The sequence below is a fragment of the Ctenocephalides felis genome, unplaced genomic scaffold (assembly GCF_003426905.1).
Source record: "Ctenocephalides felis isolate EL2017-DRISC unplaced genomic scaffold, ASM342690v1 CF-g0.4_SCAFFOLD_03571, whole genome shotgun sequence".
Taxonomy (NCBI): Eukaryota; Metazoa; Arthropoda; class Insecta; order Siphonaptera; family Pulicidae; genus Ctenocephalides; species Ctenocephalides felis.
The window spans coordinates 11,113,968-11,130,522 of record NW_020539725.1 but is presented as its reverse complement, the minus strand read 5'-3'; the positions used below and the strand labels follow the sequence as shown (position 1 = coordinate 11,130,522).

The window sequence follows — 16,555 nt, the reverse complement described above, 5'->3', positions numbered from 1 at the left end:
GAGATTTTAATTATTATGCGAAAAAATTACTAAATCATTGTTTATGTGGATTCTTTAAAAAAAATCCATTTTTATATATAATAATTATAAATTCTGTAAGTTTCATCGTCGCATTTTTCAGATCTAATGTAATGCAAGTTATATTTGGGATTATATTTTGTTTACAAGAACGAAAAACAAAACCTGAATGTAAATCGAAATTTATTATATTTGTAATGCTTCCGAAAACCTTATCTCATATTAATCTTTTATATATAAACGTTTTGAAATTGAAAAAAATGTTCATTTCATCGATATTTGCAAGTAATTAAGTAAATAAGTTGATTTCCATGTGGTAGGAGAGGAAAAATTTAAGAGAGTTAGCGTCAATCTTGTTGATTTTAATTGCATTAATTTTGCAATCAGAAAGATTTTTCTAAAATATTTGTTTGGAATTGTGTATTTTAACCCACTTGTTTGCATACATTATATAATCTCGATATTGTTCACGTCAATCTTTTTGTATAGATAAATACTGAAAATGAGAAAATAATAATCTAATAAAAAAAATTGAAACTCGATTGCTCTCAAAAATATTATTCCAGTTATTCTTATTAATTTTCAATAGAGATCGTGGTTCCTATATTAAAAATTTATTGATTGGGCGGTTCTTTATATTTTGTGAATACTCTATTATTTTTGTGTATAATAAGAAGAAAATATAATAAATTAGAAGTATGTAATTAATGTGCCTGTGCTCACAATTTTAACATCTAATTAGTAACGGAATAATATTAGTTTAGAGACGAATATTCCTACTGACAAACTATTGACCGCATTTATAAATAAAAATGACAACATAGCAATAATAATATCGGCCTGGGCATTGAACTTGGAATATATAATTCTAGAAACAACTTTTTTTAAACCAAACGCGGAATATATTGAATTTAAATGCATATATGAATTGTAGAAATAAATATAAAACTTCTGACAATATCTGGTTACTAGAGTCATTCAGTTCAGTCAGAGCTGAACGGAAATCGTGCTTTAGAGTACCGCGTTATAGTTGGGCTATCGCAAATTCATCTTTGTGCAATATGAAAACCGCGTTCATAAATTACCGCGTTACAGACTCATAAGTATGAAAAAAATGTAAACAAAGAAAACAAGCTAGTGGTGCATCGTGCATTACGAGAAATTGCAGGAACTTTCCGTAGCGTCAATAAACATTCGAGAAATATAAAAATAATCATTTAACAGAAATTGATCAATGAATAGATATTATAAGTTTAAATGAAATATATGTATAAACAAAACCTAATCAAGTGGTTTTATTGTTAGAAGGAAAGGACCTTGTCTCTTGCCTCTTATTTCATTGCGCATTAGAAAACCTTATCCCATATTTCTAACATATTTGTTTATGTTTATGGTCAAATATATCAATTCTTATTTGCGAAATATATGCAATGAGTTAATATTTATAAAAATTGTTTTTAATATTTAATTATACAAACGTAAAAAATGAATAAAAAATAGACACTGGCGGGATTTGAACCCGGTCCAATTTTACTTTATTATCGATGAATCCAAGCACAATAACTAGCTTACTGACAGGTGACACTGAAGTGCTACTATATGAATGGAATCATTTTGATCGGGTTTTTGTACTTTATGCGCCTTATCTTCGAAACAGCTGGACCTGCCACCTTTGCCAAAAACTAATCGGCACGTCTCCCAGTCAATACGAATCAAATATTTTTTGAATCTTTAAATCGGTTGTCCGTGACCCCAAAATCGTGAACAAAAATACACACGTATAATATACGTGTGTAGTATATTATACTACAGACACACACACTTTATTTATTTTTATTTATTTATTTATTCATAAGCAAGCCGTAATCAATAATAATAGATATTATTTCAGGCTCTTGTCAAGCTTATTCATAGTTAATATTAAAAGGATAGTAATTTTATAATAATCATAGTAGCTGCACGAATTTCGCTTCTGAAAAAAAAGAGCTGAAAAAAAAACATTCGAACATTAAATACAATGTTCATCATCAAGTTCATCATATTAAAGTCTATTTGACCACCAGTCAAGCTCAAAATTCTTGCACAAGGTTGAAAGTTATACTCATTTAAAACCGTAAAAAATTTAAATTAATAAAATAGCAATAAAAAAAACAGAAAAAAAAATATAATGGTTGTACAGGCGATCAAATGGCCAGACTACATAGATACAGGATAAGGATTATGCAAGAAAATAGTTATTGAATTCAAATTGAGAAAATTCAGTAATGTCATAAAAAGCTATGTCTTTAAAAAGTTTAACTAGGGAAGCATGAAATTTTTTGCTGTCTAAGTTTCGGATATTGAGTGGAAGTTTATTCATAAGCTGAATACCTAGACCGTCGATCGTATTGAAAGAGCTGGCTAATTTATATGTACGCGCCTTGATAGCTTTGTGTCTAGTGTTGTAATTTGAGGACGAAGCCATATCAAAAAGTTTCGAATTGTTTTTGATGAAAGTTAATGTTACCAGCAGAAAAATGCATGGGACAGTTAGAATATTGTATTTTTTAAATATGGGTCTGCAGGAGGCTTTACTGGGCAAGGAAAAAATTATTCGAATAGCTCTTTTCTGAAGCTTAAATATTTTAATTAGTTCGGATGAAAAACCCCAGAATTGAATGCCGTATGAAACGTGAGAATAAAAGTTGCTATAATAAACTGAAAGTAAGCAATTTAAACCAAGTTTGGGTTTTAGGGTGCGCAACATGAAACATGTTCTAGATAAAGTTGGTGATAGAGAGATAGAGATATAATCAGACCACTTTAAATTATTATTAATATGGATACCAAGAAACTTTGATACTTGCGAAAAATTATGTGTTGAATTATTGATGGTTAAAGAAGTAATATTATTGGATAAACGATTTTTTGTACAAAAAGATATGATTTGGGTCTTATCATTATTGAGAACTAGATTATTTTCACAAAACCATTTCGTCTATACATACATCAATTTTTTTTAAGGTATGCCAAAATATTGAAAAGGCTTTGAAAGATATGCAACAATTTTCGATTACAATTTTTTTGCGATTGCTGTAACGTAGGGTAACTACGGTAAATTAATAATTTAATTAAAGTAATTGTTAATATAAAAATATGTACAATAGCAACATTAAAGTATGTGACTGATGTAATTATATTATCCAATTTATACTATTTAAATAGTATTTATCTGGTGTAAGAGTTTATTATGACTGGACTGTAACAATCTTCTTCCAACCGCTTTTAAAACCCACAGCGCTTTGATGTAATTATGAAAAAGTGAAATTTCCTTAGAAAATATAATAGCGTTCGCGCTTTTGACAATGAAGCTTGTCTATTCGTTTTTTTCTGAGTTGGATTATGAATGAAAAATTTACTATTTGTTCTTTGGAAGAAGGTTTTGAATACAACAGCCGATCGAACGTTATATAAAAGCATTTCTTTGTGATCGATCATTTTATAATACATTTTCAATAAATAGAAACATGTTGAATAATGATCAAAATAAAAGTTCTTATTGTTGTTTCGTTTGCGTAAATCAAGAAATGAATAGATATTCAAAATTATTTTATGTTAATGCATGATGTCTACGAAACAGTAATCATAATAATTATCATGAATGTATATGTAATCAGATGTAATATCTCTAGTGTAAAAAATCGATAATATCGTTAAATTTTAGTGGCATATGGGTGCACGTCTCTAATTTACGTTCAAACTTTTATTAACGTAATTTTACTCAGAACAAAAAAAAAAATTTATGGTTAATATCAAATTGAGAATTTGAAATAATCATAATAAAATCGAAACCTAAGCATCATATTGTGATAAAAATTTACAAACCAGCAGTGAACCTCAGTTAATAATACCCTTCCCACTCACGAATTGCAGATTTAATATGTATTTTGCTGCCAGAGCGGCGGCATCCGAGTGGAAAGGGCTAAAAGATGAGTTTAAGAAGCCAATTCTAAGATAAAATAGAAATGTTATGGCGGTGCTTTCTTCATATGAAATAATAGCAAAAACTTCAAAAAGATATGTATTTCATGCGCGATCAGGTATTTTACACATAAAATTAACTTCACATATGTGTTATCAATAAGTCATCAGAAATATGCACTTATGAAAAAATTGCTATTTGACGTTTATGCGTTTTGTAGGTTAGATTTTATGTCTACAGGGCGTGATCGCAAGATAAATAAATAGCTTTTTGACAATTCATTACTACCAATTCATATAAAGATAGGTTCGTAACAATGCGGTGCCATAACATTTCTATTTCTTCGGAGAATTGCCCCCTTAATGTTTTATTTAGTTTTGTAAGATATATCAACTAATATATCATGTTGTTCAAAATTTTGGTAAAATGCTTATCTTGATCAAATAATGTACACCTAATAATTTCTATACATAGTATATATCTACGCGATTAATTTTTTTTTTTATAAAATACACGATTTATATACTTTACACAATATACACACAAAGAAAGTTCCAACACTTGAATAAAATAATTAAATTTCCTAATCTTACAAATAGGTGATTTTCAGTATATCAAACCACACTCTTAATTGAAATTATTAACGTGATAACGAATTTTTAAGTGAATCAATTAATATTAGATTGTATTTGGTTAAATTTCACAGAGAACGATATTTTGTTAGAGATGAATATTTTACATTAAATATTGAATTGAAGTTTTTATATATAATATAAATAAATTCAGAAATATTCAAAAACAAAATTACAATGCTAACTGAACGCCAGAAAAATTTAGTGCCTCACAACACAACATTGGTTGTGAATTTGGACATTGAACAATAATGAATTTAAAAAAATTATTATCAAACTACGTTACTCTGCAAACTATTAATGCGGCCAAATAAAGATTAAAAGTCATATAAAATAGTATTAATTAGGCCAGCGGCGTAACTGACGTGGGCTAGCTAAATTATGTCAGCTCGATATCAGGCAGCATATAATGTATAGTGAGTATATAGTGAGTTTCCACTTCAATTTTTATGTCTCAATTATTGCCAAACACGAATCGCTGCATATACAAATATGAAGCCAAACAACTATTCAGTATAGTCATACTATACTACAACTAAAATAGGACAACTACTTGGTTGCATTCCCAATAATAAGATGTTAGAACTTTTACTGTATATCTTCGAGATATGGAGAGATATTAATTCAAAAATAATAAATGACTAGTGGTGAATTGCATCGTGCCATAAGGCAAATTGCTACAACCTACCGTACCGTAATGAAATATTCAAAGAATATTAAATGTTTTCAAATACATTATTTTTTCAAATACTGTAACTTATATATGTTTACAAAACACTAAATAAATAAAACTTAATCAATCGAATTTAAAATGAAGGACGTCTAATATTCATAAGAAATATATAAACTGAATTGCAAATTTAAAATTGTTTATTTTAAGTATATTAGTGAGCTTCAGATTTTTAGCTAAAAAAATTAAAATTCGATTTATTTTCGATATTCACAAAAACTTTTTTGGAAATTAAAAAAATAATTTAAAAAAAAAATCCCAAAAGCAATCGTCAGCACAAGCAGAATGTTTCTTGGGTCATTTAAATCGGATGCTTAGTTCTCTCAAAAACTGCCATTTTTTTCACATTTAGCTTGGTATCTCCAAAGCGGCTGGACCTGCCTTCCCAGAAACTATCACTTCTACCCGTCATTACGAATTGAAAGAAGTATTTATTGAGTCCAACATACCCAGACAAAAAACCTAGTCTGAGTTGCGTAGATGCATGTCCTTCGGTATACAAAACTTATACATACACATACGCATATATGCTAACTGTGTTGAGGTTAAAAAGTCTCCAGACCACCGCCGTACATATCCATTGAAATATATGTAAACTAAACATTAGTTGACAAAGCTGCTACAACGAATTTCAAAGAAAATATCCCCACCAAGCGGAATAAAAATTGATCATCAATTACAGATTATAATAAAATAATTCTTTATTTCAATAACTCATACACTTCATATACATTCGCTCTATCAATAAACATCTTAATTAAAACTAACCTAATACTACGGTCGCTATCGAAATCCGAGGAAGTCGGTGAGCCGGTCGTTGAGCGCGTCCAGCCACATGGCCGCGCCGCCTTTGCCGCTCCTCGTCGTGTGGTGGGCGGGAATCGCCGACTGCGGGATGTAATCCTCGGCTCGAATCGTGAAGAACGATGATATAGGAGCCCTGCACATCGGACATCTATCTAATTTACCTAGGAAAAAAAAACAATTATTTTCTAACGTAAAACGGATTTGGTTACCATAAGTTTTATAACCATGTGATGCAGGGTTGATAAAAACACGATACGATTTTTAGGCAACAGATGAGGTCGAGTGACGAGGAAGAATACCAAACTCAAACAACACTAATGAGATGTAAATTTGAATCATCTGAGTAATTGCATTTGATCTCTGAAATGTCGTATGCTATATGAGAAATAAATAATATGTACTTTTTTCTTGTATTTTGATATAATTAGGTTGGCAATTATTATTAGGTTGGTTTCAATTGCATTTTTAGATTTGCTGATTTATTTCGTTTAAATGTAAAATGCCTTTTGTTATTGGATAGTAAGCAATTCAGCTGACAATCAGTAAAGAAAGTTTTCTGATCGATTGCGTAGTTTTCATTTACCATTCAAAATTTTTATCTTAATTTTTATTTCGGCAAAGGTATAATTACATTTTATGCTCACAAAAAATTATGAGATGTTTATGGTAACTAACCCTTAAAAAATTCAAATCACATATTCAATGTCAGTGTCAAAACAGATTCGCCAATAATTTCGTTCTAGTGATTTTATACTCAAAGATTACAATGAAAGTAAATTACAAAAGAGTTGTCTACTTTACTCTCACCATTCAACTAAACGATCAATTTTTATGTATACAACTAACCATTTTTAAACTATGCAGTTGAAGAAAAGCGGACAAATTGTCAAATCAAAACGTTTTTTATTGCAATTTTGAAATCGCATATATTTGGCCACCTAGCAAAAATTATTGGATCTTCGTTTGAATGTTTTGCTACGTCCACCATAAAGTTTTGTACTTTCTGATTACTTTTCGTTTCTATATTTACGAAGCAGCTTGAATAGTAAATAATTTGATGATTATGATGGTGTCAAATTGTACCTGATTCAGTTTTTTGCTAATAAAAACTGGAAGTTTTATGAAAATGGGTTAATGATGCTATATGAAATATGATAAGATCGTTGATGAAAATAGTCAATACATAGCAGAATAAAATTATTCAGTTCTACACAATTGTTTTTTGATTTTCTAACAAAAATCCGCATTTACTTAGTTGCTTATTTGATATATTCTTAATACAAAACCTACATCAAAACAAACAACTTGCTCTTACCACAATGGACCATAAAAGCTTCCCTTATGGAGTAAAGACGTGAAAAATTTAGTAACTTCGAAGGTTGAATTATGAGTTTATAATATATTTGTACTGAACTGCTGCGATATAAATATTTTTATTTTTTTTAAGCATTTTATTACAGTCTACTTCAAAACAGGACTTAAATTTCTGCATTTGCACGAACTAATATTCGTCCTATATACTAGGTATATGTCAAAGCAGCTTTAACAACTAATTGAAAGAAAAATTTTGATTATTTTGTAATTCATGATTTTAACTTCTATCGTTGATAATTATTTCGTGTTTATATTTGTAATAATTTGTCATCGCCAAACTATAAGCTTGCTTTGAAGAAACCAACAATTTTAAAAAAGATCACAGATTAATTAACGGTGCCATATATAAGACACAAATCATACCTCAAGTGATAAAGATAAGGCCTGATATGCCCTTTTTATTTATATTAATCAAAAAAAAAAACTAGATGTCATATTTATAGACAGTTGTATTTACTTAATAAAATATATAAAAAAGAAGCGATAAAGGTGTAAGATTCCAAAGTATCACATCTTCTTGGTTAAATATGCTTAAAATTTCTAACATAATATTTCTAAAGTAATAAGAATCCAAATACTACCATATATCCTGATTAAGTACTACTATGTGCTTGTTGCGTATTTAGGAAAAATAGAATGTATGTGCTAATAATTTAGTGAACATTACCTAAAAAAACCTTTAGACATTACCATTTACCTGCATAATCATTATTTGCAATAATTTTAATTTTTAATTCATTCATATTATATAACAAAGAGTTATTTACATACCCTATGAGTTATATGGCTAAATATGGAGGCAAATATTTTAAAAAATATGAATAAATAGATGCTAAAATAATATTGAATCAAGATATAAAATCGATTAAGTGCAAAAAATTTTCATAATTTGTAAACCAATTCACACCCTAATTTTGATAATAAATCGAAATAATTAATTGATTTCAATAACTATTTTTATTTTTTAGTAATTTATTTCTCAATGCTGCAATCAATGTTTTACTCTCTTATCTATGGTTTCAATTATAGTTAATAACCATTTGCAATAAACTAAAGCCAATCTTCAAAGAGATTGCGCAATTTTTAATGGACTACCGCAGATATATCAATATTAACAATATGATTTCTATTGTTACCAACTATTCGCTTTAGCTAAGATCAAAAGAATCTTTGAAACCAAATAAAAAATTATATAATTATAATACATTGAACCATGCATCACATAAAATTTAATTATTTGTAAACAAAACGTGTAAAACCAGTTATATCACACCCAAAATCCAAACCCAATTTTAAATTAATTCAAAAGGTAAAAATGTTTTACATATACAGAAAACAGTTTTGGATAAAAAGCAGAAATGATTCTTGAATTCTTTATAAAAATAAAGATTTATATACTTTTCAAGTGTTATGAACGCAAGTTATTACCGCCATTTTCGTGTTTATCATAAAAAATCAGGTTTTGTTTTGTATTATTGTGTAGTAGGTAAGCCATATAACACCGTACGTTCAATAGGTCATGGATATCGAAACTTGTTTATTCGCATCGACACAAGTATTTTGAACAGAAATCAGCAAAATTTGATGTATCTTAAATACATAAATTTACATTACAAGTTACTTTAAAATGGGTAAACTGACAATTTATCTTTACATATATGTACATAAAGTACATATACATACACATATGATATGAATTAATCTTACAATTAGTTGTCATTTGAATGCACATATTAACTGAAACAAATTAACTTTAATTAACATGTATATGCACTATATGATTAACAATGATATGAATAGGAAAAAAATTATGCGAAACAATCGCACTTAAAAAATAAAGGAATCGCTATTAGGTAAATGACTAGAACGACTCGACCTGGATCAGGGGTCTCGCGTTCGATCTTTGAGCAGCCTGTTGTCAAGCAGTAGTGACAACGGTTTTACTTGGAAATATATATAACAAAATGTGATAATAGCCCTGATCCGGAATTGATACATTAATAATAATTCATATTTATTACAAATATTGTAATAATAAAAATTGATCATATGGTGATGCGACAACTGTTTGGGTTGCCACCTATAAAATATCGATGTTGTTATCAGGTATTAGTAGTTAGTAAAATAGTCATAACAAGAGCTTATAGAAACCTCAAGTACTGATCGCTGGTAAAAATAACTATTAAAAATAAAATTATAAGTACAATGAACGACTTGTAACGGATATCACATAATGCTAATTTAGGTTTCCATATTTTAGATTTTAAATTATAACAATTATAACACACTGATGATGAGACAAACCTAGTCTCGAAACGTTTGTAAAATCATTAATAAACTAGTGCAAAAAAGAGTGTTGTTTGTTCATATTTCTAAATTAATAAAATTATGTGTATCATTATAAATGTAGTTATTCACTATAATAGTATAAAACATACAGTACAATTCGTAATTTCAATGCCAAGATTTTTTACATAGGCAAGGAATGTTAAACCAACAATTTAGCAAAACAATCACAAATGAGCTCGATTATCAAATTATGAAGCTAATTATTATACCAAACAAAGTGAAGAGAAAGACATTCCTTCTTCTAATGAATTCCCATATTTACATATTATCAAACAAAAAATCAAATTATTGTCTACTTCTACATTCTACGTTGGTTAGTTTTACGCCACGATCGGCCAAGCTGTTTCTTTGTAATTAGCAGAAAAGGGTGAAAATTTTAGTGCACGTTTTAGCTCACAATTTTGAATCGATTTTAAAAAACGTAAAAACGTTTTGAAAGATATTGGTTGGGAATTAAATGTTGAAAAAAATTGAAAGATTTTAATTAATAATAATAACAAATAATAAATTACAAAGTTCATAGTCTAAAATAACATTCTAAAATATTATGAGCCTACGATAATTATAAAAATTCATCAAAGTTTAGAATTTTGTAGCGCGCTTAAGCGATTCTAATCAGAATCTATGCCAGTTATATTGCCCTTTTATTTTTTTATACAATTTCATATATTATAATTATGCTTGAAATACATCAATTGAAAATTGTCCTAATTATTTTTTTAGAAAAAGCAAAAAGATTATTTTCCAAACAACATTTGAATTATTTATATAAATACAGTAGAACTCCAATTATCCGAACTCCAATCATCCGAACTCCAATTATCCGAACTCCAATTATCCGAACTCCAATTATCTGAACTCCAATTATCCGAACTCCAATTATCCGAACTCCGACTATCCGAATCGCCGACTATCCGAATCGCCGATTATCCGAATCGCCGATTATCCGAATCGCCGATTATCCGAATCACTTTCAGAAAAAAAATTGTCCAAAAAAGTCTAAGTGCGCTATTATTCTTCCACGAGCAAAGTCAGTGTAGGCACATTGTTCGTTTTGATTTGACGGAGATGTTTACAAAACAATGATTTTTATTTCTAAACTTGTACATAAGTACATTTTATTTATATTTAAAACATGTGAAAATGTAATGTTTCTTTCATTTAATTCAATAAAAAATAGTGCAATATCAAAACGTAACTTTTTTTCTCTCCAATGGCAATTTTTAAAAAAAAACTCCGAATATTTGATTATCCGAATATTTGATTATCCGAATCGGTCCCGGTCCCCATTAATTCGGATAATTGGAGTTCTACTGTAGCTGAATCTGATTTTTTACAGATTAAGTTGATTTTGTATACGGATCGGAAATTTCATGCAAATTGCCCTGAGGTAAAATGCTACTTACAATTAGTTGAAAATGAACTTACCTTTGACTGTTTATGATTATCACAATATATAGATTATTTCTTTCATCACTTTTATCACTAAAACTACACAATTTATAATAAATAACAAAAATAATTTTTAGTAAAATTGAATATGGATCATAGTAAATGTAAAAAACCAATAACTGAATGAATGTGATGAAGACTAAATTGTATCATGCTACTAATTGATCTAATTATCAAAATGTGATGAATGAAGCAAACAACCATATTATCCTAATCACATAACTCACTAAAACAAATTGCACATATACACGTGTGCCTGCAAGGAAGCAGAGCCCTCGACAGCGGAAAACATTGACACACGACGCAGAGCTGGTCGGGTTGCCCTATCAGACTAGAATAGGTCGAATCACGGTCACTGGCCGAAAACTGCGCCTGGGTCATGTCGTTTGCGCTGTTGGTATCACCTGGTGTTGCCAGGTACAATTGCTGCAACGGTAAAAGACAATAAAAAATAAATAAAACTAGTGGTGTATGGCAACGTGCCTTAAGGCAAATTGCTGGAACTTCTCGTACCAAAAATTATTTTTTTTAGAAAATATAAAAATTTTTTTTTCACTTTGAAAAACTTAAATTTGTGAGAAATTTAAAATTGTTGATGAAAATTGAATTTTTGAAAAAAAAAACTTTTGAAAAAAATGTTGTTTTTTTACTTTGAAATATTTTAGAAATTTGGAACTTTTTTTCAAAGCAATCGCACTGCTTTAGCTGCATATAGGCAAAATATCAAAGCGCGTGAGCGCCTCGTCGACGTTTAACGGACAAGTGACGTTACAAAACTCATAGAAAATGTAAAGATGTAAAGAAAATTGATACACATTATTAAAATCTCCATAAAATATCTGATAATTTGATGTGCATATGTCTTATGATCATTTTTGACCGCCAAATGGCATTATCTTTTACTTTTTTTACTAGATCTCCGAAACCGCTAGACCTGGTTTTCTACTTTTTTAATCAATTCTTCACCTTGTTAATAAAAGTAAAATGTTTTTTGAATTATTAAAATCTAAGTTTTCTCAAAAAGCGGCTGGATCGATTAAAAAAAAATTAAAAGCCATTCATTGTATCTCGATAATGATTAGAATCAAGTTCTGTGCGACTATCGGTCGAGCTGATTCTTTATAATTAACAAAAAAGTGTGAAATATTTCGTCCACATTTCAACCTTTCTATTGGCGTGGGTTTTTAACCCACAATTTTAAATGGATTTAAAAGAATCAAAAACTGTTCGAAATATATTGCTTAGAAATGACGTTGATTAGTTTTTGGTGAACTTTGGCCAAGACGTTTATTTTTAATTAAATGTTGATTTTTTGACGATTTTTATGAAATTTTGTACAACTATAGATATCATGGTCTACTAAACGATTATAGGCCTATGATAAGCGATTGAATATTAAAAATTTATCAAAGTTCAGAATTTCGTCGATTATACACGATTCGTGGTGTTTTGTTGGTAGCTACTGATTACAGATGACGTACGCACTCAAATAAAATACATTTTCAGAACACGAAAAGAATTAAGAGAATGGTGTAGAAAAAATTAATTAAATTTTTACAATTACATATATCACAATTGTGTAACGGTATTTATTGAAAATCATTTTAATAAAAGCGATATATTCCTTTTCAAAATAAACAGCTGAGCATTTTATCTAAATAGCTGAATTCAATTTTTATTGATTTGTTGATTATGTTGATTATGTATAAGTTCGAGAAATTCATGCAACTTGCCTAAGCAAAATGCCACTTACAACTAGTTTATTTATACTATCTAGAATAATAAAATGAAAATTAATCATTCTGTCTTTGTTCAAAAACATTTTTACCTAAGATAATGAATAATTCGCGGGTCAAATTTATCCCCTTGACTGGTTTTTGAATAGTTTATTATTTATTATGCTATTATCAATTAACATAATTTATAGTTTACACTTTAAATGATATGATTGAATAAGTGAAGAAACTTTTCGAGTCCCATATTTTCAGAGTCAACCTTTTTCAGTTTAGTACGAAATATAAAAATTAAAATAGTAGATATTTATATTTATAATGTAATCAATAAGAATATTACGACAGGACTAACGTTACCAATTTACATAAATGCTATTGAAATGTATACATAACAAGCAACATGAATAATATTTGATATAAAAATAATATGTAATAAAATATAATAAACTTACCACATTTTTTTGAAAAATATTCATTTACCTTTAGCGACGATAATTGTCCACTGCCTTGTTTTAAATATTGTCCTAACATAGATGTAGGTAAAGGGCAGACTGGATCTCGCAGATGAACAACATTCACCAAAGCGACCTGAAACCCACGTTTTGGATATTAAATATGAATATGTATATACTTGTTAGTTATAATCTGTTTTTCGCATAAAAACCTAAATATCTACTTATCAAGCCTTAACAAATATTGATATACCTACGGTTAAAAATTTAAAAATTCATATTCTAAAATAAAGATAACTATTATTATTATTTAGGCTTACTTATGAATGTAATTATATAATCAATTCAAAGTAATAATCAAAAGAAAAATATTTGATATATTTGACAGCAGCCAAAACCCAAAAGAAGAAAAAGGATTCAGAAGATGGCAAAGATAAAAAACTACCTGTTCGGACGTATTTTCGTTTTATTATAATGGCCATGAAGGTGACAATCTTTATGGCATTGAGTTTTAACACGGTAGAGGCTAACCCTGGTAAATGGTTAGCGGATATTTTAAAGCGACTTTAAAAGTAAATTCCGCGAAACAACATATGTAATGAATAATAAATAAATATATCTTCTTCATTATAATTTAGTGACAAATCAGTGATTGTAATAAGAACTGCAACAAATACATACAAATACAAAGCAAATCAGTGTTTAACACTTTGGGGACGGCTGTCCACCTCAGTGGACAAACATACTCTGTGAGGCACAGGCTATTCGATAAACAATGACTCAGTTTGCATCGAGAAGTTGAATAAATTACATATAGCAGTGATAAAAAGTATTGTATTTTGAAAATAATTTTAAATTATTTTAGTAGTATTTTTAGCCTTTTTCTTTACTATATGATCTTTTTTAATATTTAAAGCGACCGAGCGCTTTTAAATATGGCAAAACGACTGGTAAATTTTGTGAATTAAGCAGTAGTGAATATGAGTTTCAAATAGACATTCATACAGACAAATTTTGCGAAATTACTATTCGCACCGATGATAGCGATGAATGTGATGATGAAAGGTATTGTATTGGCTGTTCTGACAGAAAAGCACTAGGAGGAAGGCGGCGAACAACATTTTATTGTAAAACATGTCAAAATCAACCAGCTATGCATTTTGAACGTCACCATTCTTTATAAAATGATCAAAAATAAATTAATATTATAAATGTATGTCTTTCAAATTTTTATCAAACAAATTGCATAACATACACAATGAAATCAAGTTTACAGCCGGTAAAGTAGATTGTTTTGAAATTGATGCCGTCCCGAAAGTGTTAATACAGTCCAGAGTTACAAGGGTTAAATTATAACCCCACAACCTGAGTTCATCGAAGAGTTTTAATACATACATTTCATAACTACGTAAAGCACATACACCAGTTCTCGTTCAACAAGAAATCTGTCAAAGAAAGACTATTAGATGTGAAAAATAAATATTTATATTTTCTAATTATTAAATTAAAGATCGTTATAATATCTTTTTATTCCAAGTCATACTCGAAAAGTGTATTGAGAATTTCATTACCTCATTATATGAGTTGTGTGTTATAACAACAGACTAAATATAAATAAAAAATCGACAAGATAACAATAAATAGTACAGCAATTAATAACAACAAATATTGAATCAGAATAGGAAAGAAAGTAAATATGCATATTAAAGCAATATAAGTCATATATGTATATTCTTTGATCCTTTTAGCAATACGCAAATTTTTTTAGCAATACGCAATATTAGACTATTTTTTCGTCCTTATTTACTACTTTCGAAAATTTAATACCCTATTTATTACTTTGAGGAATAGAGGGTACAAAAGGTAGAGCTCTGGCCTGGCAACCACAAGGTTTGGAGCTCAAATCCTTCGCTGTCTGCAACCAGTATCAAGCAGTGGTGATAATTATATTCACTTTATCACAAAAATAGAATAAAAATGTTTCCAAGTAAAACTAGACTTCCCTGTCATTACTCCAGAAAATATCACATTCATGAAATAATAACCATTGGGTTGTCTTCTTTAAGAAAAATAGAGATAAAAGCTTGAATAGGACTACTATTGGGATTCCTTCTATAGCCGTTAAACAAAATGATTATCACCTTTATGTTATATTGCATTCTGCAATAAAAAGAAATTAAGTTTATAGCTACATAATTGTATCAATATATATTTAAGAAAAGGGTTGCTACGTACTATTGCAAATCCTTTAATGAAGGTTTCAAATTATGCGCATCGTATGAAATTATACGAATTAAAAGAAACAAACAAATAAAAACAAATAAAAATAAATAATTTAAATCTATTATCATATTGTTATTGTTTGAGCTCTATCGACAATTCCAAGTTCAATTGGATAAATGAATCCCATTTTCTCATACAAAACGAGAAATAAAATGGGCAGTGCGCGTTCTATATGCCAGACAATTAAAATTCTAAATGAATGCAATATATATGAATAAAACAATAGTGAGAACAAAAGATGCGCCGACGATATATGAAGGTTGCAGACAGAGAGCTAATGAACTATAATTTATTTAAAGTGACGCATTTATCGCTCGATAAATGAAGAAGAATATCTTAATCATCTTATTAACGTAGCTGTACATGTGGCAACCCAACGGTTGGTCTATATTTTCTGGGTAATTTTTTATTAGACTAACTTCAATAACAATGACCTTTTATTGAATGCAAGAATAACGGGTTAGGGTTATTATTCCTTGAAAGAAATTGCTATCTATATTTAAATAGCACTACTGCTATTTTCAGGTGAAAATCGATGACAACTATCTGTTCGAGGCAAATATTGAACCTGAGACCTACTATTGAGATTCTATTCAGAACAGACAATACAATCCCTTTTTATTTCTCTCGCATTTAGAATATGCCACTGATTAGTCAGTATATTTGTTCATTTTTTTGCTGCAATAATGGTTTGTTTTTTTCTATTATATTGCCTAGTAATTCATTTGTAAAATATAAAGTGAAATAATCTATTGGATGTCTTA

General features: G+C 28.9%; 1 protein-coding gene across 3 annotated transcripts in view; it reads right to left on the bottom strand.

Moving 5' to 3' along the window:
* Nucleotides 1–16,555, bottom strand: part of LOC113384971 — a 75,869-nt gene that overhangs the window by 32,387 nt on the left and 26,927 nt on the right. The window contains exons 4-7 of one of the 3 annotated variants that reach the window (XM_026622753.1): nucleotides 13,537–13,644; nucleotides 11,551–11,749; nucleotides 11,300–11,362; nucleotides 6,197–6,309 (exon numbers count right to left, since the gene is read on the bottom strand). In XM_026622753.1, the coding sequence (XP_026478538.1) occupies nucleotides 11,319–11,362; nucleotides 11,551–11,749; nucleotides 13,537–13,644 (351 nt within the window). In that variant the 3' untranslated portion in view covers nucleotides 6,197–6,309; nucleotides 11,300–11,318. Of the gene's footprint in view, nucleotides 1–6,079; nucleotides 6,310–11,299; nucleotides 11,363–11,550; nucleotides 11,750–13,536; nucleotides 13,645–16,555 lie in introns of those variants that run through there. The other 2 variants (XR_003367956.1, XM_026622752.1) reach the window with 2 other exon arrangements.